At 37.9% G+C, this 22068-nt stretch overlaps 1 protein-coding gene across 11 annotated transcripts in view; it reads left to right on the top strand.

Moving 5' to 3' along the window:
• The window catches only part of LOC119780707 (dedicator of cytokinesis protein 3-like), a 259177-nt gene extending 240825 nt beyond the window's left edge, over nt 1-18352 (top strand). For 4 of the 11 annotated variants that reach the window (XM_038280830.1, XM_038280827.1, XM_038280833.1 and 1 more), the window contains 25 exons: nt 26-126; nt 1323-1381; nt 1560-1708; nt 1827-1912; nt 2072-2098; nt 4061-4156; nt 4303-4363; nt 4447-4540; nt 4617-4765; nt 5613-5699; nt 6000-6104; nt 6257-6398; nt 6511-6677; nt 7978-8064; nt 8887-9066; nt 9407-9490; nt 11630-11746; nt 12823-12947; nt 14175-14307; nt 14473-14554; nt 14698-14816; nt 15115-15202; nt 15290-15409; nt 16037-16122; nt 16393-18352. In XM_038280830.1, the coding sequence (XP_038136758.1) occupies nt 26-126; nt 1323-1381; nt 1560-1708; nt 1827-1912; nt 2072-2098; nt 4061-4156; nt 4303-4363; nt 4447-4540; nt 4617-4765; nt 5613-5699; nt 6000-6104; nt 6257-6398; nt 6511-6677; nt 7978-8064; nt 8887-9066; nt 9407-9490; nt 11630-11746; nt 12823-12947; nt 14175-14307; nt 14473-14554; nt 14698-14816; nt 15115-15202; nt 15290-15409; nt 16037-16122; nt 16393-17085 (3237 nt within the window). In that variant the 3' untranslated portion in view covers nt 17086-18352. The remainder of the gene's footprint in view (nt 1-25; nt 127-1322; nt 1382-1559; nt 1709-1826; nt 1913-2071; nt 2099-4060; nt 4157-4302; nt 4364-4446; nt 4541-4616; nt 4766-5612; nt 5700-5999; nt 6105-6256; nt 6399-6510; nt 6678-7977; nt 8065-8886; nt 9067-9406; nt 9491-11629; nt 11747-12822; nt 12948-14174; nt 14308-14472; nt 14555-14697; nt 14817-15114; nt 15203-15289; nt 15410-16036; nt 16123-16392) is intronic. The other 7 variants (XM_038280828.1, XM_038280834.1, XM_038280829.1 and 4 more) reach the window with 5 other exon arrangements.
• The last annotated feature ends 3716 nt before the right edge of the window (nt 18353-22068 follow it).

Genomic DNA, 22068 nt, shown 5'->3' with positions numbered 1-22068 from the left:
AATGCCTCTGTGTGTGCGTGAGCAGGTGTGGAACTCCTACTTCAGTCTGGCCGTTCTCTACATCAATCAGCCGAGTTTACAGCTGGAAAACCTGAGTCCTGCTAAGAGGAAGAAGATCTTAGACAAGTGAGTAGACTCACTCAAACATATTAGAAATATTTGAAATATTGCAAGTTACAGATTTTCCTAGGTGCTGCAAGAAACTACTCCTATCTTTGAACTCCTCAAAGACTGCAAACACATTAAAACACTTTATTATTGTGAAAAAATCTCCCTGTTTTCCAGGAAGGATCATTTCCCTCCAGATTTGATTGACATCTGTAATTCTCTTTGTTTCTAATACTCCATATAAAAGGAGACAAGACAGTTAATAGATATACTTTGAACATCTCCGTCTGTCTGATAATTCAAAGGTATTGTGGAGGACTTTCTCAAATTTTTTATTTTTTAAATGCACATGTGAGAGCATGCACAAGCCTATTTCTCCTTGTGCACAATGTTTAAAAGTTGCTGTTCTCATAGCTCATACAAGCTTACTGTCAGAACCTCCAACGTAAACACTAAATCCCTCAATAAATATAGAGGGGAGACTAAATAGTGAACTTAGTTAACTTACCATTCGGACAGATGATCACTTCTCTACTGTGAGGTGCCTGCGGCATCTCAGGTGGCGACAGCCTATAGCGACGGTGGTGACAGCAAATCCCATAATGCTTTGCGAGGAGAGCTCTCCATGCAAAGCATTCTGGGATATATATGCCTCTTCTGAGGCCTTTCTTTTCTTTTCATACACTTCTTAGACACTTTTTATCTTACGACCCTCGGCCAATTTTAGAGAACCTTGGTGAGGAAGGTGAGCTTCAATGACTGTCTGAAACTATAGCTCACCACAGATATACGCCTGAAAGTGTGCAATCAGTGAAAAATATAGCTAACTGGACGAGCACGTAGGACGGCCTTAAGTAAACATATCACCAGAATGATTGACAATTAGGAGGACCATTTATATAGATAATCCCCCTGGAAATAAAAGATCGTCCTCTATACTTTTAATTCATATTTAGTTAAACTAAAAGGAATTGACTGACATGTGACATTTGTGCCAGGTGCAAATACTAATGAAATATGCACGATATTAAACACTGGTGAAAGAAGTTTCAATACAACAGAAGGAGGATAATCGCTGCTAAATTTTAGGGAGGAAAAATACACTTATAGTAATGAGCAATGTAGTCCTAAACTTTTTAAAACTGTAAAGTAATTATTATTTGATCAAGTATATAAGGAAATAATTGGTTTTCTTCATTTTTTTGTATTTCCAGATATGGTGACATGAGGGTAATGATGACTTATGAACTTTTCAACATGTGGCAGAATTTGGGTGAGAATTGTTTTTATTATAGCTTGAATATTTATCAATCTTTTTGAGTAGCTGCTAGATATTTACTCACAGCTTTTATCACATCATGTAATGATTTCAGAGTTTTTGCTTTAAATGTGCACTAGTAGAATTGATAACTTATAAAATCTAATTTTAATGCACCTGTGCATTATTTTAGGAGAGAATAAGATCCACTTCATTCCCGGTATGATCGGACCGTTCCTCGGAGTGACGCTGGTCCCTCAGGTGGAGGTGAGAAACATCATGATTCCGATCTTCCACGACATGATGGATTGGGAGCAGCGTAAAAATGGAAACTTCAAACAGGTATACATAGATGTGTGCAGACTCACATTTCCCATGATCATATCCAAGAAACAGAAGAGTTCTGCTCTGTTATAAAACCATACATAGGGAGTTTGTTTCCCTCCCTTTGAATGTGCAGGTGGAGGCTGAACTGATCGACAAGTTGGACAGTTTGGTGTCAGAGGGAAAGGGTGATGAGAACTACAGAGAGCTGTTTGGGTTGCTGTAAGGAACACAGAGTTTGTTTTTTACTCTTAACTCCCACCAGCTGACTTTTTAAACCCATCCATTCTGTCTCTCTCTGTGATAAAAGAAACTAACTCCCTATTCCTCTGCTGTAACTCTGCTCTCTGCTGTTTGCTTTGCTCTTTGCTGCGGGACTAGAACCCAGCTGTTTGGGCCTTATCCCAGGTAACCCTATCACATACACAGAGATCCTTACTGCTAAGATTATAACTCAAAACGTGCTAAACACACAGAAGTCTTCATGTGGTGGACTAAGTCTGTATGTTGGGTTTTAATGGTTGTGTGATCTCTGCTGATTGGAAACAATCAACAATTCCAATGAAGGGAAGACAATTGTAGGAAATTTATATTCATCTTGCAGAGTCAAAAGATAGCAGACATCCAAAGCGTACGGAGAGACAAAGGTTTGGTGAGGGGAAGCATTCAGCAACAATTAAAGAACTTGGCATCAAAATTACTTTGATGCAAAAATCTAGTTTTCTGTTTTTTCCTGAGCAGATTTGGCATTTAAAACCTGTTAGATGAGTAAGCTCATTTCCCCTTTCAAAAGGTAAGGGTTTAAACTTAAATTTGCTTTATGCACTACTGCAACCAGTCAGGAAAAACTATCCCATTCAATTTAGCTTCTGTGAATCTTTGATTGGCTCTCTCTAATGTTCCCCATATTATACTTTTTATCTGAACACAAACAGTTTTATATTTTGTAATGGCCCTGATGAAAGTTACAGGCTTCCATCTGCAGATAAAAGTGTTCCCTGGTACCTAGTACTAGCTGATGTTGGAGTTGATGCCTCAACAGTTCATGATTATTTATTTTTTTTACATAACTTAAAATAGTAATTTTCATATACAGGAATATGGATATGAAACCAGATGAAAAAAGTAATAGCAGAGTTTTTAGCTTGAATATTAGTTCAGAAAGAGAAAACTTTCAGAGGTTTTTTCCAGTGAGGAGGAACAAAGAAAATGTTGTCTGAGAGCTGCAGCATAAAAATCTATCAGCCCGGAACCCTATGAGGGGTTTAAAAGGAGACCTATCACAAGTTTAGCTTAAATTAGATTCACCACAATGGTAGATTGGTACTTGTGAAAAAAAATTCTACTTACCTGCTGATAATGAAACATTAAACTCACATACAACAGCCAGATTGACCTCAATGGTCTGGCTGCTTACTGCCTGCTTGAGTCATCTGTGTTAAGTAAAGCATAATTGGGCCCTCCACTATTCCCCTAGCTTTTGTAGAGGATGGATGGTTCATCCTCTTAGATTCTGGAGCTGAAAGGGTTTTCAATAAGGAAATGTTTTTTTTTTTGTTGTTGTTGTTTTTTTCTGATGATGATGAAAAATCCATAATTTGTGCATACAGTACTAACATCTAGGAAGCTCACCAGCTTTTTCTGCTTTGGTGATCTTTGTTGTAAGAGTATCAGTTTTATTATAATTATTCCAAAAGCTATCAAATATGATTTAACCTTAATCATTATAGAAAGCTGTTTATGGCTAAAAAAGTAGTTTGTTGATTACTTTAAGATATTTTCCTCATGTTGCCATCAAGGATAACAAGTCATCTACTGTATTAATGGTGGATACATATATATTTAAAAAAGCAAACTGAGATTCTTAGTATGCTTTACACTTAACATTTAATTTCAGTTTTTTGATGATAAGATGATGATATGTTCACTTTCATATCATGATAAAAAAAAAATCTATTCTTCAAAATGACCCAAACTTAATTTCCAACACCAACCTGTGAGTTTAAAAACATTGAATATTAATGGTTTTCCCTCATTTCCAAATAATCACTGATCCTGTTCTTCCATGGAGTCCTTTACTTTTAGATTACATCAGAAAAACAAACTGCAGAAATTCATGTGTCTATTCAGGAAAATTGAAAACTACAAATTGTATGATATTTACATTTTGTGATATTTTTCACATAAGCTCAGTCTTAATGGAGGTTATGTTTGAGTTAAAATTCAATTTCAAATCAAAATCAGTTTCTTAAAGGCAGATGTAGAAATGGAAATTCAGTTTTTAAGGATGTCAGATTGCTCTTTAGGTTTGTCACCAACATGAAATTATGTTTTGCCCATTGTTCTGACTGGTTCATGTTTTCTTCTCAGTTTGTTGGAGAAGATTGAGCAGGAGACGTGGAAAGAAACAGGAATCTCATTTGTTACGTCGGTCACACGGTTGATGGAGCGGCTGCTGGACTACAGGTGAAATACAATATAGTCTCTGTGAAAAGTACTTTAAATCTACATCCTTTATATAGGTGTGCAGATCATTTTAAAAGTATATAGGGGAAACCAAACAATTACTAAAATAGAAGGGTTAACTTTAAATTTTATTGTTTTTTTAACAGGGACTGTATGAAGGGAGATGAGACAGAAAACAAGAAGATTGGCTGCACAGTGAATCTTCTTGTAAGATTAAGCAAAGCTCATATTTTGCTCAGTTAGTTATTACATTGTAAAAAATAAGAGGAATAATTATTTTTATTCTGCAGAATTTCTACAAGTCAGAAATCAACAAAGAGGAGATGTACATCCGTTATATCCACAAACTGTGTGACATGCATCTGCAGGCTGAGAACTACACTGGTATAAAAAGTCAAACCAATGTATGCAGAAATAAAATGTTAAGAAGGTGTTACTGATACTGTCTGATCGGCTGCAGAGGCTGCATTCACCCTGCTGTTGTACTGGGAGCTGCTGCACTGGGACGAGCGACCAGTTAAAGAGTTCCTGCATTATCCTGCTCAGACTGAGTGGCACCGGAAGGAGGGTCTCTGCCGCAAAGTCATCCACTATTTCAACAAGGGAAAGGTTTGTTCTCACACGCAGTCTGTCCGAAAAATCAACAAGCCTATTCAAGATGACAGCATATAAAGCTCAGTCATGTTATCGTGTCAGCCTTGGAGGTAATGCACATGCTCAATTAATAACCCGGATCCATATTGCAATTCAGGTTTAGGATTTTGTAAGGGTTCTTTGAAATGTTGCCATTGAACTGGGACTTTCAAATTGTGAGGTGCGCCTCCCCTAGGGGGCGCCAGAGCTGCAGAAATAAATAACTGAAGATATTTGGCCAACAGAGACAAACCTGTGGTTGAATGCGATCCAGTTCCCCCACTTCTCCATAAACATATTAGAAATAGGCCTATTCATGAAGCTGGTCCCATCATATATTATGACTCATGGGATATGATTTCTGTTTCACCATAGACTTATTTAGGTTTAGGTATAAGTCTTGTAAAGTTAGGTTTAATGGATGGCAGACTGGTGAGGAAAATCTACAACCACAATATATATGAGAAATCACAGAATATGGTGTTTATTGGAATTTTCAAAGCATTTCTGTGGGATGAGCTGCTTGGTCGAGCTCTGTGTTCTATTAATGCTTTCTAGTTACTGGTGTTTTGCATCTTTAAGGAACAAGTTAGGATAAATACCTAAATAAAAGCAACTAACAGTTTTATTCAAGGTTTAATTGCTATGATAAGTGATATATTTGAAATATTTCTGCTTTTCCATTTTATACAGTAAGTTAAGTAATGTAAATTTAACCATTATTTATTTTTAGTTCATATTTTTTCAGAAATAAATTCAGCTTTTGATAATGAAAAAAATACAAATGAAATATTTATTTATGTGGGGTTTTTTTTATCTCTAGTGTTGGGAATATGGGATTCCTCTCTGTAGAGAACTGGCTTTCCAGTATGAATCTCTCTATGACTACCAGAGTCTCAGCTGGATACGGGTGAGCTCCATCAGAAACCATGATCATCATTAATCCAGTAACAAATATTATGCTTAAGAAGTATTTATAGAGTTTGTTTTGATCAGCAGACATAGTAAAGTTTTAGTATGATTGTTACAGTATTACACATTAACATTTCTTTTGCATTTAAGTAATAATTATTTCATAATTATTTCAATATTGAGTGTAATATATATATAAAATCAAAATATTATGTTATGATTATGATTTAATTTATAATTTTATAGTTCTTTCAATGAGGTTAATTTAAGATGTTTCCATTATGATCTGCGTTTGCAGAAAATGGAAGCAGCTTATTATGACAATATTATGGAGCAGCAGCGTCTGGAGCCGGAGTTCTTCAGGGTGGGATTCTATGGCAGAAAGTTTCCTTTCTTCCTCAGAGTGAGTCCAATGTTTGGAAGAATCAAACCATTTTATTGCTCATTCAAGTCGAGCATGAAAAGGTTCATTATATTGAAAAATGTGCATTTCCCATTAAATATCTCATCACAATTGAACCTTTGTTTTTTTATTTTCTTTCTCTTTCACACCAGAACAAAGAGTTTGTCTGTCGTGGCCATGACTATGAGAGGCTAGAAGCCTTCCAGCAAAGGATGCTGGGAGAATTCCCACAAGCCATTGCAATGCAACACCCGAATCAGCCTGATGAGGCCATTCTGCAGTGTGATGCACAGTGTATCCTTCAGCCATAATGCTGCAGCATCTTCACATATATATTAAATAATATTAACGACAACTGGGTCTGAACTCCACATGTCTGATTAGATCTTTGACCTTCTGGGCTCAGACCTCCAGATTTACGCTGTAACACCATTTCCAGAAAGCGTCACTGTCCTTCAGATGGACAGAGTTCCAGACCGTATCAAGAGCTTTTATCGAGTGAACAACGTTCGACGATTTCGTTATGACCGTCCGTTCCACAAAGGACCCAAAGACAGAGAAAACGAGTTTAAGGTAAACACCAAGGAGTTTAACTCATACGACTTTATTACACATATACTGCTCTGTAAAAACAAAGTTCATCTTTTGAATATTGTATGCAAATGCTACTATTTTTTTATGTAAACTAATTTTTCAAACAAAATATATATCTCTAAATGATCCAATGTTAACCTAAAAGACTTCCAAGTTAAACATGCCATAACAGTTTTTCAGAAAAGTTTTAAGCTGGATTTGGACGCAAAAAGATTTCCTGAGCTTTAAACATCACAAGGAGCACTGTGCAGGTGATAATATTGAGAATCAGACCACTGTGAATCTACAGAGACCTGCCGTCCCTCTGAACTTTCAGCTCAAACAAAGAGAAGACTGATCAGAGATGAGAGATCTTCGGCTGAGGTGGGAAACTCTGTCCAGACAACAATCACTTGTCCACAGAACAAATCTAGACATTATGGAAGAAAGTTGTTTCTTGAAGACATCCATAAAAAGTGGATTAGGCACGCCAAACAGGTGGAAGAAGGTGCTCAATTAAACTAAAATCGAACTTTTTTGCAACAATGCAAAACATTTGTTTGGCGTAAAAGCAACAAAACTCACCATCCTGAACACACCAGCCCCACTGTCAAACATGGTGGTGGCTGCATCATGGTTTGGGCCAGCTTTTCTTCAGCAGGGACAGGAAGGAGATGGTTAAAACTGATGGAAAGAGGGATGGAGCCAAATGCAAGACCTTTCTGGAAGAACATTTGTTGGGAGTCTGCAAAATACCTGAGACTGGGATGGAGATTTATCTTCCAACAAGACAATGATCCAATTCATAAAGCCAAATCTACAATTGAATGGTTTACAGATAAACATATCCAGGTGTTAGAAGGGCCAAGTCAAAGTCCAGACCAGAATCTAATCAAGAATCTGTGGAAAGAAGGAAAACTGCTGTTCACAAACGCTCTCCATCCAACATCACTGAGCCTCAGCTGTGGAGCAATGGACAAGAATGTCACTTTCTCAATCTGCAAAACTGATAGAGACATATGATTACAGCTGCAATGAGTTGCAGCTGTAATCATAGCAAAAAGTGGCACTACAAAGTATTAACTGAAGGAGGCTAAATTATTTTGCACACCCAATTTTTTTGTTTTTTTATTTGTTTAAAAAGTTTAAAATATTTAATAAATTTTATTCTATTTCATGATTGTGTCCCACTTGTTGCTGATTCTTCACAAAAAAAGAAAAAAGTTTAAGGCATAACTTGTGCAGGGAGGTTATAGATTCAGTCAATTTATATTAGTTTGTGTTTTGTTTTATTTTTCAGAGTCTTTGGATAGAAAGAACTACTCTGATCCTCACACACCCTCTGCCAGGAATTTCCCGCTGGTTTGAGGTAGAAAAGAGAGAATTGGTGAGTGAACTAAACATCTCTCCTATGCAAAATGACTCCCACTGTTAATAGATCAGCATCTTATTTCAACAGTTGGAGAAAATTGCTTTATTATAATCCCACAAACCTAGAGATGTGGTTTGCATTTAAAATTAGAATATTGTTATTTTTTGTAAATTTGTGCTGTGAAACTCTGTAGTTGCTTTTTCCTATAAGGTCTAAAAATCTGAGGAATAAAATTCTGCAGTTTTCAAAGACTGGATAAAAAAAAGGAATTACAAAAATATTTTCTTTTATTTGCTGACAATAGTCCCAGTCCTTTTTCCTAAAAGTGAAACATTTAAATCTGCATCTCTGAGTTTTACTGCACTTTGACTAGAGCCGCCAATGGGAGATATTTGACTTTGTTTACAATATAAAATCTTATATTTTACATTTTAATTTATAAAACAAGTTAATCCATACACCTGTTGTTTCATTTAGAGGGAGAATGCAACATTGGTCACGTAGGGGCTTTAAAAAGTAATCATTTTGGAACTGCAGCTGATAAAGGATGCTTCATTTAGTCTTCTGAATTTATTTACATAATTAGATGTAATTTTTTTTGCTTATAATATTAAGGTTGGCTTTTGAAATTTGTGCTAAAATCCATATTGAAATTGTGAAATTTTGAAAAAAACATTCTGTAAAAGCATGCCCACTAAAATTAACATCAAAAGAGCATCCATATGCGTAACACTTTATTATTTTATCAATTATGAGGAGGCTGTGAGAGATTTTACTGCAAAGACAATAAAATATTGCCATCCAAATCCATTTCTCTGATTCCATCATCCATCCCAGGTGGAGGTGAGTCCGTTGGAAAACGCCATCTCTGTGGTGGAAAACAAGAACCAAGAGCTGCGGACTCTGATCAGTCAGTACCAGCACAAGCAGCTGCACGGGAACATCAACCTGCTCAGCATGACGCTGAATGGAGTCATCGACGCTGCTGTGAACGGAGGCATCGCTAGATACCAGGAGGTTGACAAAAACAAACTTTAAAAAACCACAAACAAACTCTGTAATGAGAGTTAATAATTTTTATTTTTAGGTTTTATTTTGGCTGCCTGGTCATTTCAAGATTTTAAAGAAAAAATCTTTTATTTTCTAGTTTTATTATGAAGCACAAGAGCTGATCATTTGATCATTTATAACCATTTAAAAATAGCTTTCCTTTAAATTTTTTAAAGGTCTGGTTCTTAATTTTGTTAAAAATTGTAATACAGCATTGTAAAAGTGTAATAGCTCAATACAAACATTAGCAGAAACCCTTCAGTAAGTATAAAATTACCTTTTTTTCCTTTTTTGTTTTTTTTACTAGGCTTTCTTTGATAAGGATTACATCACCAGCCACCCGGAAGACACAGAGAAGATCACGCAGCTCAAAGACCTCATGCAAGAGCAGGTCACACAATATTTACATTTTTATTATTTCTGTCACAGACGTTTTTATCTAAGCATCTTAGCATCTTTTTCAGGAGAAAACAGGGCAAGAAGATGAGTCACACATTAAACGTTAGATAATTACAATGGGATGCATAAACCAAAAGAAACAACATAATGACAATAGAACTTTGAGGAAAAAATTACGAATTCAGTGAATTGCTAAAGTCTAGCTAAGAGGAGAGTCAAGAATTTTTATGTAAATGCTGTAAGAATCATTTCCAGCCTCCTTCTATAACATGTTGATGTGGCCTGGCCAAGGCACTCTCACTTTATATTACCTGCCAGTCGTCATGTACTGTAGGTGAATAAATGTGTGGATATTTTTGAAGTCTGACTTTGAGTAATGAGTATACCTGGAAAAGCTTTATATAAAATTAATCTTGGTCTTTTTCATTTCTATTAATACTGTAAAAAGACAGAGTGCTTAAAAGGGCCTATATTATGCAGAATAAATAGTGGTGGGCATAATTTTTTTAAATCTAGATTAATCTCACTATAATCTTGGAATTAAACTAGATCAAAATCACTCATTTGAATTCTGCCAAAGAAATGCATATGTGTGTGCTTCCTAAATAAGTAAAAGTAAGTCTTTGAACAGGTTTCCAAAGCAGATGGTTGGAAACATGTTCAATATGTTTTCCTGAAGCAAACTTGGTGTCTTTATTGCTGCATCCATGTTTAACATGTTCTAAGATTCAGGCGGAGTTTCAGGGTCAGACATCATTTAAGTATCACACAGAGCCATTTGCTTTCGAAAAAGTTAATCAACAAACATCCTTCATAGTCACAATCCTTTTCCAAAATTAACAACTCTGCTTTAAGTAGTGATCAATTGTTTCTTTGCAGCACAGCAGTGCTTTCATTGATAAACTCAGTCAGCTGATTTTAGTCACAGCCTGCTGGCTACTTTCTTTGTTCGTCTGTGAGTGAACGACTGGATCCCCCAACTTTGCGCTTTTGTTCAAGTTATCAGTGAAGTTTTTCTACTTGATACGGCTACTCTTGCTAAATTATAAGTTCCCAAAAATAAAAAAAAATTCCAAAGTGGTTTTTATGAGGAGCTTTTCGACTCACTTGAATATAAAAAGCACTTTTTTGGTTGCAGAAGGTGTTTTCCTTACCTATTGATGGTAGAAAACTGTTTCACTCTTTCACCAAACAATCAGATCAACCACAGCAGCTGCTTCTCCTTGTTAATCACAGAAGGAGGCGGCCTGACGAGTAGGAGGGAGAAATAAGATAAATACTGTAAATAAATAATAGATCTACCATTCACACAACCTTAGATCTTTAATTTAGCAAAAAAGAAATTAATCTATTTTCACAGTACGCTTACACAGGTTGGAAAACTGATTCCTTCTCACCCCGTGCTAAAATATCAAGGTGAAAGTTATCATTAGTATAGATACAGCTCCTAACCCAACTGTGAGAATAAATTAACAGTGATATTTTTCCTATCGCCCGATGAGAGTCTGGCGTTAACACTGATAACAGCCCACCACTAAAAATCAACATTCTCCCGTTTAAACTATGTTACAAAACTATTCCTCCATCAAAATCAGGCATAATGTTTTTTTGTTTTTGTTTTTGTTTTATTCATGCACCTCTAAGTAATCATTACAAATTCTGCTGTTAAAATTTATGATTTAACCAAAAATATCTATGCCATAGAGTACGAATCCTTTCAGATTGGTTTCTTGATCATAACAATGAGATCCTTGCGCTTAAAACGCCTCCACAGTCACCAGATCTGAATCCAATAGAGCACCTTTGGGATGTGGTGGAATGGGAGATTCACATCATGGAAAATGCAACAAAGCTAAACATTTTATAAATATGTTATAGATTATATCCTCTAGAGGAGAGCAACTCTAAGGATAGAAAGACCAACTTTGTCTAAGATTTAGAAGGAATTTCTGGAAAGTAATGTTTATTTTATCCATATACACTGTTGTTAAGTACTGTAGATGGTGGTAGTACAAGATGGAGAATAAATACACATATTATACTTTTTAATGAGATAAGAGATTTAAATAAGAGGAAGAAAAGAAATGTTGAATCATTTTGTTAACTAAAAAAAAACATTTTTTATGTGTAGGTCCACATCTTAGGCGTCGGCTTGGCTGTGCATGAGAAGCTGGTGCACCCAGAAATGCGTCCGCTGCACAAGAAGCTGATTGATCAGTTCCAGATGATGAGGAGTAGCCTCTTCCATGTGAGTCCACATTCATGTCCACAATCTCTATTATCTCACAATAATAATTCTGTTTGCTCTTTATGTCATGATTGGGTTCAGGGTTCCTAACCCAAGTGCAGAACACGCTCTTAGACAAGGAAAAATTAAACAGTTTATTGAACCAGACACAATAATAAGTGTTCAGATCCAGGGGGTTATAGATCCAGGATTGGTCAGGACTGGATTTCTGATCTGAGACGTGATTCAGGCTAGCAGCAGAGGTGGGGAACCGGGTTGGGTCCAGAGGCTTGAAGTTGGCAGAGGGCTAAGCAACGGCAGGGCTTGACTTCAGACTTGTTAGTGTTCAGACCTTGAGTTTCTCCAAGTTCTCTTCTTGAGAGCTGGCAGGCAGGTTCAGACAGTTTGATCTCCAGGATTGCTTCTGAGAGCAGGCAGGCAGGTCTCTGCTGAGAAGCTCTTCCAGAGCTCCAGGTTTCAGTCAGGGTTCTTCCTAGGAGGCAGAGAAGACAAAAACTGATTAGGTTCAAAGTCAGGTTCCAGGGGAGTCAGAGAATCAGACAGGCTGGTTGGCTCAGGCTTTGCTAACCATAACTGGCTTAACACTCTGGCGCTGGAGAGAAATCCTGCTGCTGCTTATAAGCTGGTCTCCTGATGACTGATGGATCGCAGGTGTGGTCGTCAGCTCAGCTCCAGGAGATCTAGAGGCGCCCTCTGCTGGAGGAAGGTGGACAGACCTCCAGATCCCAACACTTTATGATGAAGCCAATCTGAACCAACTATATGTCTGGAAGAAGATTTATTTATATGCATGTCATAGTGGGCCTAATTAGTTGGTTTCTTAAAGTGGAGGATTTCTGCCTGAAGCAAACATCACAGCTCTGGATCTGAACTCTGTCAACCCTGAACATTTCATCTCCTGAATTTATAAAATGATTCCTTCAGCTTTTACAACCCTGCCTGTTCAGACCATGTAAAATAGTTTTGTTTTTGTTTTTTTTAAATGGATGTCTCTAGGATGCCTTTCTAAGTAATATTCTTTGCTTTTTACCACAGAGTGTGTCCCAGCAAATGAACAGTATGAATAATCGGAGCAGGGCTTCTATGTTACCTTTCAGGGTCCACCTGGTTTTGATAAGTCAGGTTCAGGCGTCAACAGAGGAATCCTGACCTCTCACAACCCAATGAGCCCAGAGAGCTTCAAACTCATGCACCGACACAGGTCTGCAGCAAACACACTCACACAGAAAGGCTTCAGCTCTTTTTGAATGTTTAACACTATACGGTTATTTCAAATTCTAGTCATTAAAAGGATGCCATACTCATCTATCCCACAGCCATGTTTTCACATCCTCATCAATGATAACTGGTTCTGCAGGTTAGGGTTCTTTAGTAATTTTGGAGCAATTTTTGATGGAGAGAAATTAAACATAGGTGTTCCTATTTACACTGAAATACGGCATGTTTAACTTGGAATTTAAGATTTATGTACATTATACTACAAAAAATAAGAATGCAACCAATGCAATGGCTCTGAACTCTGGGATTCATCTTTTGTAACACCTTCCTCTGTGAGGTATTTAAATCCTGCCTGACAGTGAACATTCTGGGATTTCTCTCTTTATACACCTGATTAGAGCTTAGGCAAAGCATGATCAGATAAGCTGTTTGAAGATATTACAGCCTAGAAGATGTGTATGGGATATGTGTGTCCTTTTAGTTGCTCCCATGTCACAGGTCGCCATAGCAAGTCATTACAACTTGCTCAAAGACTTAGAAAAGTTTTCCATAGGTCCCTTTCCTGATAAAACCAGGATTTGAAACCAGGTCCCCAACATTTCATTCTAAAACTTTAACTAATTCACCCCGGGGGCTGTTTGTATTGGACAAAATATCACTGGGGGAACCATTAACTTCCTTAGCTTTGTTATTTTGTAATCTTTTCTTCCCTGCTTTTGCTGTGCAGGACAAAAATTCAGCATTAATTCAGAGTAGGCAAGTAAGGCGTTTTAATGCCTTATAATTAAAAGGTTGAATTATTTTAAAACACAGCTTCTTCTTATTGATTCTTTTCCATCTCTATTCACTGCTGCCATCCGCTGATTCTCCTTTATGATCTAATCTGTTTGTGTTTAGTTTCTATCACTCGCTGAACTTAAACCATTTTTCTCTCTCTCTGTCTGTCATTCCCAATTGATTTAACTCTGTTTTTGGTCCATTGGATGCTCTGGAATGTGATTTTTTTTTTTTTTAACTAAATCACTTGCATGTATTTTGGATGGGGTTTTTTTGGGCCTCTTTCTGCCAATTCTTTTTTTTCTGCAATCTGTATGGCCCCTCTGCCTGTGGTTTCTACACCCCCCATCCTTCCTTTTTGCATTTCCTCCACACTTTTTCCCCCTTTGATCCCTTTCATTTAAATTATTCCTGGTTGTATTCCCTCTCCCAGTCCCATTGCTGTTTTGACTCCAGTGCGCATTTCCTCCCCTTCTCTTTCCTCTAACTCTAGTGAGGCAGGAAATCTGCTGATTCTGGCTGATGGCATGGTGGTGGAGAACCCTGAGGACTTCTATCGCATGCAGGTCAGTTTTTAGACGCCATTTATGAAAATTAAAATAAGCTTGTGGGGCAGCAGTCTGAGCAGAGACTCACAGACTTCCCTTTCTCCAGACACCTCCTCCAGCTTTAGTTTCAACAGTTGTTAAAACTCATATATTACAGAATTACATCTTTATTTCTCTCTTTAGGCGAGTCCCTCCTCCTCTAGTCTTAGCTCCACCCACTCTGCGCCTCCTCAGATGATAAACTCCGTCTCTTCCACAATGAGAGGTGAGCGCCTCAGATCCATCAGGGCTGTTACAGCATCAGGTTTCCTTGTCTGATACACCAAATAAAAAAGAAAATGTTCTTTATGATCCTTCTGCTAATAATTTTTTCTCCTTGCTAACCACATCATCCATGTTTGACCCCAGTGGGCTCTCCTTCTCTGCCAGACAAGTACAGGCACAACAGAGAAATGTTGATGCTGCTTCCACCGCACAGAGAGAGGCCGAGCAGCGCTATGTACTCCAACATTACAGAGAACGGACAGGTACAGACAGGACTGCGATGGTTCATGGTGACTACATCACGTCTGAAGAGTAGCTCCACTTTTCCTTTATTTTCCAGCTCTTGATCCCTCACTTGTAATGACATATAGACACCTCACTGACTCACTATCTTAGCTGCATTCTTTAAAAATGAAAAACTGCATTCTTCATAGTCACAGATGGTTACAGATAGCCCTCTATAAAATCTTTCCTTGAAGGGTAACAGCTTTATATCATCTGGTAGCCTTATTATTAGAGCAGCCATTAATGGCTCTTCATTAGTTTCTGCCTTTTTTCCAGCCACCAAACTTTCAGAGAGCTTTGTTTCATCAAGTAATCGGTCCCTGTAAGCCCTGCAGTGACCCCAACCTCTCAGTGGCTGAGAAAGGTAACCGAACATACATCCCAATTTAGAAAATATAATCAAGACTTAATTTGAGCCCTTTTCAAATGTCCTCCTATATCTTCTCTGTAGTCCTCACCACTCCTAGCAGTTGGAGTTTGGACAGTGGCACCAGGGAGGCCCTGCCTTTTCTCTCCTCCCATGTTGGCAGCGTGATGGCTCCACCAGTTCCACCTCGGAACGTTCTTCATGGTAAGAAACTTTTGAAGGGGATGGTTCATGGTGACTATATCACATGTCAGAAGTAGCTCCTCCTCTCCAAATTTTTTATCCATCTCTTGGTCCCTTATCAGTAATGACATAAAGACACTTTACTGACACTATATCTTATCCGTGTTCTTTAACACCGAAGCAACTGTTCATGCCAGTTAATTTCCTCAGAGTTCCTTTCAGGATTTACTTGTAAATGGTAATGTGAGATGTTCATGCATAAAGCAGAAGTTTTGCTATCTCTTGCAGTTGAAGCTGCAAAGAATAGCCTACAGTCTCCCTGCTGAATGTTGGGGATATTCTTTATGCTTTGCATTTGGAAAACCAGAGGAATGTTATATATAGATAGTTGTTAGGTGGAGAAATGGAAGTTGGACAGAATTGTACTTTTCAAACGTGGACAAACAGGAACCCTTAAAACAATACTTTTAAAGAACAGGTTCAACTATCACCTCTTCATTATAAACTCCTCCTCCTCCACCTCTCTCTTCTGCACTGTATTGTCTCCTCTCTTTCCGACTCTGTCCTGCTTCCTCGAGCCTCTCTCCTTCCTCCATCCCCTGAGATATTTGGATCTCTCAGTCAGTCCTGCTGTGTCTCCCCCTGTAGGGCAACACCTGTCGATGCACTTTGACGCTTTCCACCACCAGGTCAGCGACCTCCCTCCAGCTCTCCCTGCGCGCTCCTTAAGAAAGGTACCCTGCTGGTCCTGCTAGTGCTCCCAGTTCCCTCTATTAGTTTGGATGTTTATACATCTGTCTGTCTGCTCTCCTTAAGAAACACATGAATATTTGTATTGAGGGGTTATTTTTATTTTCATCTATAAATGCTTTTCTCTGTAGTAACTGAAGAGATATTCTTAGACAGATTGTGAATTTTTTATTCTGTTGCTCCTTTTCATTGATTGTGGACAGACCCAGTCAGTGGTGACTGTGTGCAGATAAATGTGTTTTCTGTGTCTCCAGTCTCCCCTGCACCCTATACCTGCCTCGCCCACCAGTCCACAGTCCGTCCTGGATGGCAGTAACTCCACACTCTCAGGCAGCGCCAGCTCTGGAGTCTCCTCCCTCAGTGAGAGCAACTTTGGTGGCGCCACCTCCTCCTCAGAACCCCCAGCCAGCCGCACAGACACCCTGGAGTCCGCCCCGAGCAGTCAGGCCTGGACCACCGACCAGGAAGACTTGGACTCTCCTTATCAGCCCGTCAGGTACAGCATGTCTGAGCCAGACGTCCTGGAGGGAGTTAAATCTCCTCCCTGCCGCAGCAACTCTGCCCCAGGAGGAGTCAACCCGGCCCAGGTGGCCTATCAGATCCAGTCTCAGGCTCCAGGTTTGAGCTGCTCTGGTGCTCCACAGCCCCAACAGCAGGATGGGCTGCAGCAGCAGCAGCACCTGTTTTACCACCACCACTTCCATCCACACTACATCCCCCACAATCCTCCGCTTTATCATCTCCATGAGCCCCCTCCTGCTGTGCCTCCTAAACCCTACCTCAGAGAGGGCTGCATTCCTGAGGAGGACCCACTGATCACGCAGTCCGGACCACAGCGCCCTCCTGTACCTCGACCAATGCCACGCAAGATCTCCCAGCCCATAATCGCAGCAACCAAGGAGGAACAAGCTAAAGTGGCGTGGGAGCACGGCATCAGTGAGGAGTGAGGTCTGGAAATGGCTCAGAGAAACATAACAGGAACTGCTTGTTGATCAGAAACATGAGAGGGAACCAAACTGGATCAGAAACAATCTGATTCTCCTCTGAGGTCCTGAAGGAACCACTGATTGTTCAGCTGATCTGTTTTCTCTCAGACTGTCCTGTACAGGCAGCTGACATGTTTTAATATCTGAACATTTTCCTTTCATCTCTGCATAAACTGATGCAGCCTCATTCAGCGTCCATCAGGATACAGAGACATTTCCAAATGCTGCCACTTCCCCAAAACTGCACAGATGTTACTGATTCGAATTTGATTTGCAAAAATAATCAAACTTCATCCTACTGATAGGAATTTAAAAAACTAAAACTTGCACAGGATTTTCTTTCCGTTATACCTCACTCTGATAATAGCAGGTAAATGGCACTTTAAGAAAGGAACAGAGAACCATAAGATGTTTCTTTCTATTAATATATAGAAGTTTTACTTTCCATATATTGACAGGAAAAAACTGATGAAGCAAAAGTTTTTTTTAAGAAAATCAGATGAAAAATCTAAATTATTATAATGTAATGATTGCTTTTTTGGAAGCCTAGAACAACCAACCCAAAAATAAACTGAATCACTGATTAATCTGCTAAATTTAAAGACAAATTTCAACCTGGATGGAACTTGTCCAGTGGTATTTTTGTAAAAAATAAGTAGTATATAAAGTTAAATGATATATAATTTATATTTAAAGTTTATACTTAAGGTTGGAGGTGAAGTTGGTGTAGAATTATGCAAAATGTTGACTTTCTCAGTCTGAATTAGCAGCTTGATAATCAGGAACTTATTGGAAAGGTGGAGAAAAGCCTCATAAACAATACAAGAAATTCAGAGTTTTGAATCCCATTTTACTGAAAGCTGTGCAGAGGTACTGGATTAGTTTTGTTTTTGATGATGAAGGTTCTGCTGTTGAACCTGTAAATACATGTATAGTTTACTGAGCAGGGGCATTTACAGAGAATATTAGCTACAATAAATATACACTTTGTCATTTTTATGAAAGTAACAACAGATTCTTTCTTAAATCAGGGTGATGTTTGTATGCATGTTTGCTTTCTGAAGTCTGACACTAGAGCAGAGATGGAGAGCGGTCCACAGAGGTGAATACCTGAAAACAACCACAGACCAACTGTCACTGAAGCTCTTGTAGTTTAGGAGAAGCAGCTCAGGAAATCAAGGTTTCTACTCATAAATGAACATGTTTGTTTATATTTTGTTTGCTGTATTTTTAACCCTTTCATGCATAGTGGTCACTACAGTGGACAGTTATTAAATGGTTGTTTTCTCTTAAATGAGCATGTTTTAATGTCACATTTGCACATATGTTACTACAGTGGACGCTAATGTATCATCCTGCCACTTGTCAAACTGCCACCTACTCGTCAGCCTTTGCAAGTGACTTTTTTTTTTCCACAAAAAAACAAAATGGCCGACAGAGGAGCAAATGGGTTGTGAGGGAGAGGAATATCTGCTCATTCCTTCTATTCTAGGCGATCCTTGCAGGTAAAAAAAATATGGGGACATCAAGTATCAAGTATAAATTCCAAGAATTGATTCTGTGTTATTAAAAATTTGTAAGTAATGTGTCCACTAAGTTGGACATTATGCAACTCCCTAAAGAAAGCATATTTTTTTTTTAAATTGATGAAAATGTTTTTTTCATTCATAAAGAGTAATAAAAACACTTGGTAAAAAAATCATAACATATACTATCATAATTCATGCATGAAAGGGTTAAGAAACAGAAGATTTGATTTAAACCTGTTGATGCTGTTTTTACTTTTATTCAGTCTCATTGATTGCTGTAAATAGTTCATTTGAACTCTGATTTTTTCTGAACAAACATCCTGTACTCTAGATGTTAAGGATCAACTCTACTGGTTTCTGCAAATGAACATTACAGTGAAACTTGAACTCTGCATTTAACCCATCCCTTCGGGAGCAGTGGGGGGCTCGGCTCGGCCTGGGAGCAATCTGGGTTCTGAGGGTCCTGCTCAGGGGCCCTGAGAGGTTGGCTTTGGGGTTTGAACCAGATACTTGCAGCCTTCTCAGAAAGCAAGCTTCCTGCTCTAACCGGCAGGCCTCCACTCCATCCTTTAAAGTTTAATCAGTATGTTTAGTGGACGTTTAGTGGATGGTTCCACCATCAGTTTTTAAATGTTCTTCTTCTGTTGCTGCTGTTTCTACAGATGTAAAGGCTTCAGGATTCTGCATGTTGTCTTCACTGACTCAAATTTAATGAATTACAGTTGTCATTATGATCATTTTCTCCTGGGTCTGTTATGTTTGTTTGTTTTATCCACTAAAAGGCTTAGTTAAAGTTAATCAGATTTGATCACCTACTTGTTGGGTTAGTGTGATAAAGCTCCTTTGTGCTGGGATTCGATCATTAAAAATTATAGATTATATAAATGTTCTATTTGACTGAAATTGCATCTAAACAATTGATCTAATTTAATTATAGAAATTGTAGCAGACAAACCCATAATTCCTTTAGAAATCAAACTGGTTGAAGTAAATTATAGGTATTCACTGTTGTATTATTGATAAAGAGATTACAGGACACAGATTCTGTTCTACAGGTAAATGTGTTGGTTGTTGTCTGCTGCTCAGTCCAGAGTCACTCATTTACAGCATTAATGTTTCTAAATCTATTTAATTATAAAAAGCACATTAATGAGCTAAGTATTGTTGGTGCTGTTACCCCAAAATGGGTTTGATTCAGTTTGTAGGCTGCAAATAACAAAGTGGATTAGTTTGGTGTGAGTTGATGTTCTGAGCTGTAGAACAACATGATATCAGTGGAAAAGCTGCAGCTTTAAAATCAGCCAAAAGTTTGGACAATAATAAAAACTGTTATTTAATCTGTCAGGCTTTTGTCCTGATATTCCAGGATACTTTTCACTACAAACTGATGTATTATCTTTAAGAATTCCCTTTTCAGTTTAATTTTCCCCTGGCAGAAAGAGATCAGCCAACTTTATTCAAGTATACTTATCACAGGTGTGAAAGACCAGCCTAACTGCATTGGAAAATATTTGTACATTTTAACAAGCAGATTTTATATAACTGTTAGGTCAACTTCAGTAAATGGCATCCATCAACTAGTAGTTTGGATCAAAATGGCAGCACATTAAAATTGTTAAAACATTAAAACAATCCTTTCTGGATTGTTGGCATTTTCCAGGATTGCGATCTCCTCCTGCTGAAGGGTTCAGTACACAATCGTGCTGCCACCAGTGGAAAGCTTGCTCAACACAGCTGAAGCATTCATTGTCAAAAATGATCTTTTATAGGTATTTTTGTTCCTACATGGGGAATGCAGAGGCTACAGCTTGCTATTCCTCTAAATGTATATGACCCACAGTGGAGTAATTACTGAAGCTATGATGAAAGGTCAACATACTTACTCTTTACATTAAATTTATAAAAAAAAAATAGGCTAAAAAAGACTGTTTACTATTCATGAATTGAGCATTTACTCTTTAGCCTGTAATAGTACGTTAAAATAAAAATTGATTTTGATTAAGACTGTGTCACTGCCAAAACTTAGCTTGACTGTACATGTTTCCTTCTATTTTCTTATAGTTAATATTTTTGGATGCAAAATTGGTATTCAAATCAGAAAAAAATAATTTAAAGCTTCACAATTTGTTTGTTTTGTACAAATTGAGCTATTTTTCAAAACTTTTTGATGCACTTTATCAAAATCTGAACCACATTAGTATTTATTCTTCAATGGACACATTGAAACAGTTTTCCTCTGCAAATAAACAATGGAAGATGTAACTAAGACCAAAACAAACTCTGCAGTTTTGCCTCAAACTTTTTGTTATTCTTGAACTAATCAACAGTAAAAGCTGCAGTTTAATTGGGGCTCAACAACTAAATCAAACGTTGAATTACAGAGAAAGAAATAATTTCTGTATTGATTCTGAAGATTATCTCTTCGGTATTAAAGTATCAGCGGTATTAGCCTGGTTATAAACTCTGACAGTAGATGTAAATACATTTTCCCTACTAATTAAACTGCTTTTTCATGGATCCCTGGTTAAAATTTAAATTTTTAATTTACTTAGACTGAACTGAACATTGTTTTTCGAATGTTTTGATAAACTGTTAGGTTTAAACACCAAACATTTTATGCAGTAACCTGTACAAATAAAGACACAGAGAATTTTAGTATGATTTACTTGCAAGGAGAGTGATCAGAGACTGTTCAGTTACAATTCTCCAAACCACTCTGAAAAAGTCTCCGCTCTACCAAGCTTTTTATTAAGGAAACGCCCTGGCTACAATGTGGTTCCGACTGCTAAGGGGGGGGGGGAGGGTGAAGCCAGTCGGAACCAGAAGGGAGGGGGTGAAACCCAGTCGGTACCAGAAGTCTGCATAACATCATACAGTATCATGAGATAAGAGCTTTCACTCCTTTCTCCGGTGTTAGTGAGTGCATTTCCCCGTGTTTTCTCCTTGCTGACCTTGAGCAGCCAGCACTCCATCTGCACACACTAATAACAAGCATTAGAAAGACAGCAAGTAAAACATTTCAACACTTTGTGTAATACAAGTATACAGGAATATGCAAATGTATAAATTTGAATGTATAAGTATAATATGATTAAAGTAGAATAACTTGTACAATTAATCCAACATTTCCCCCCTGTTTATTCACTTTAAGCTATTGATTTTATCATTTAGTAGTTACTTCTTTTCAGATTTTCAACTATGAAATCATGTTTTAGCTGTAAAGGGTACACTCAGAGGTACTTTAAACTGGTGGGTTACTGGTAATATCATTGGAATTAGGATAAAAGTCAGGAAAATGCAAAGAGATTTCATCCTCTGCGCTGTCTTCATCATCAGATGGGTATTTTTCAGTGGGCACGAAGGCATACATTTCTGCTTTCATGGGTTGTATCGCTGTGGTAATTAGTCTATTTAA

Source organism: Cyprinodon tularosa, unplaced genomic scaffold (assembly GCF_016077235.1).
Source record: "Cyprinodon tularosa strain WSP-4 unplaced genomic scaffold, ASM1607723v1 ctg165, whole genome shotgun sequence".
In the NCBI taxonomy this organism is placed as follows: domain Eukaryota; kingdom Metazoa; phylum Chordata; class Actinopteri; order Cyprinodontiformes; family Cyprinodontidae; genus Cyprinodon; species Cyprinodon tularosa.
The sequence above is the reverse complement of the archived record's forward strand: the minus strand, read 5'-3'. Positions and strand labels throughout refer to the sequence as shown.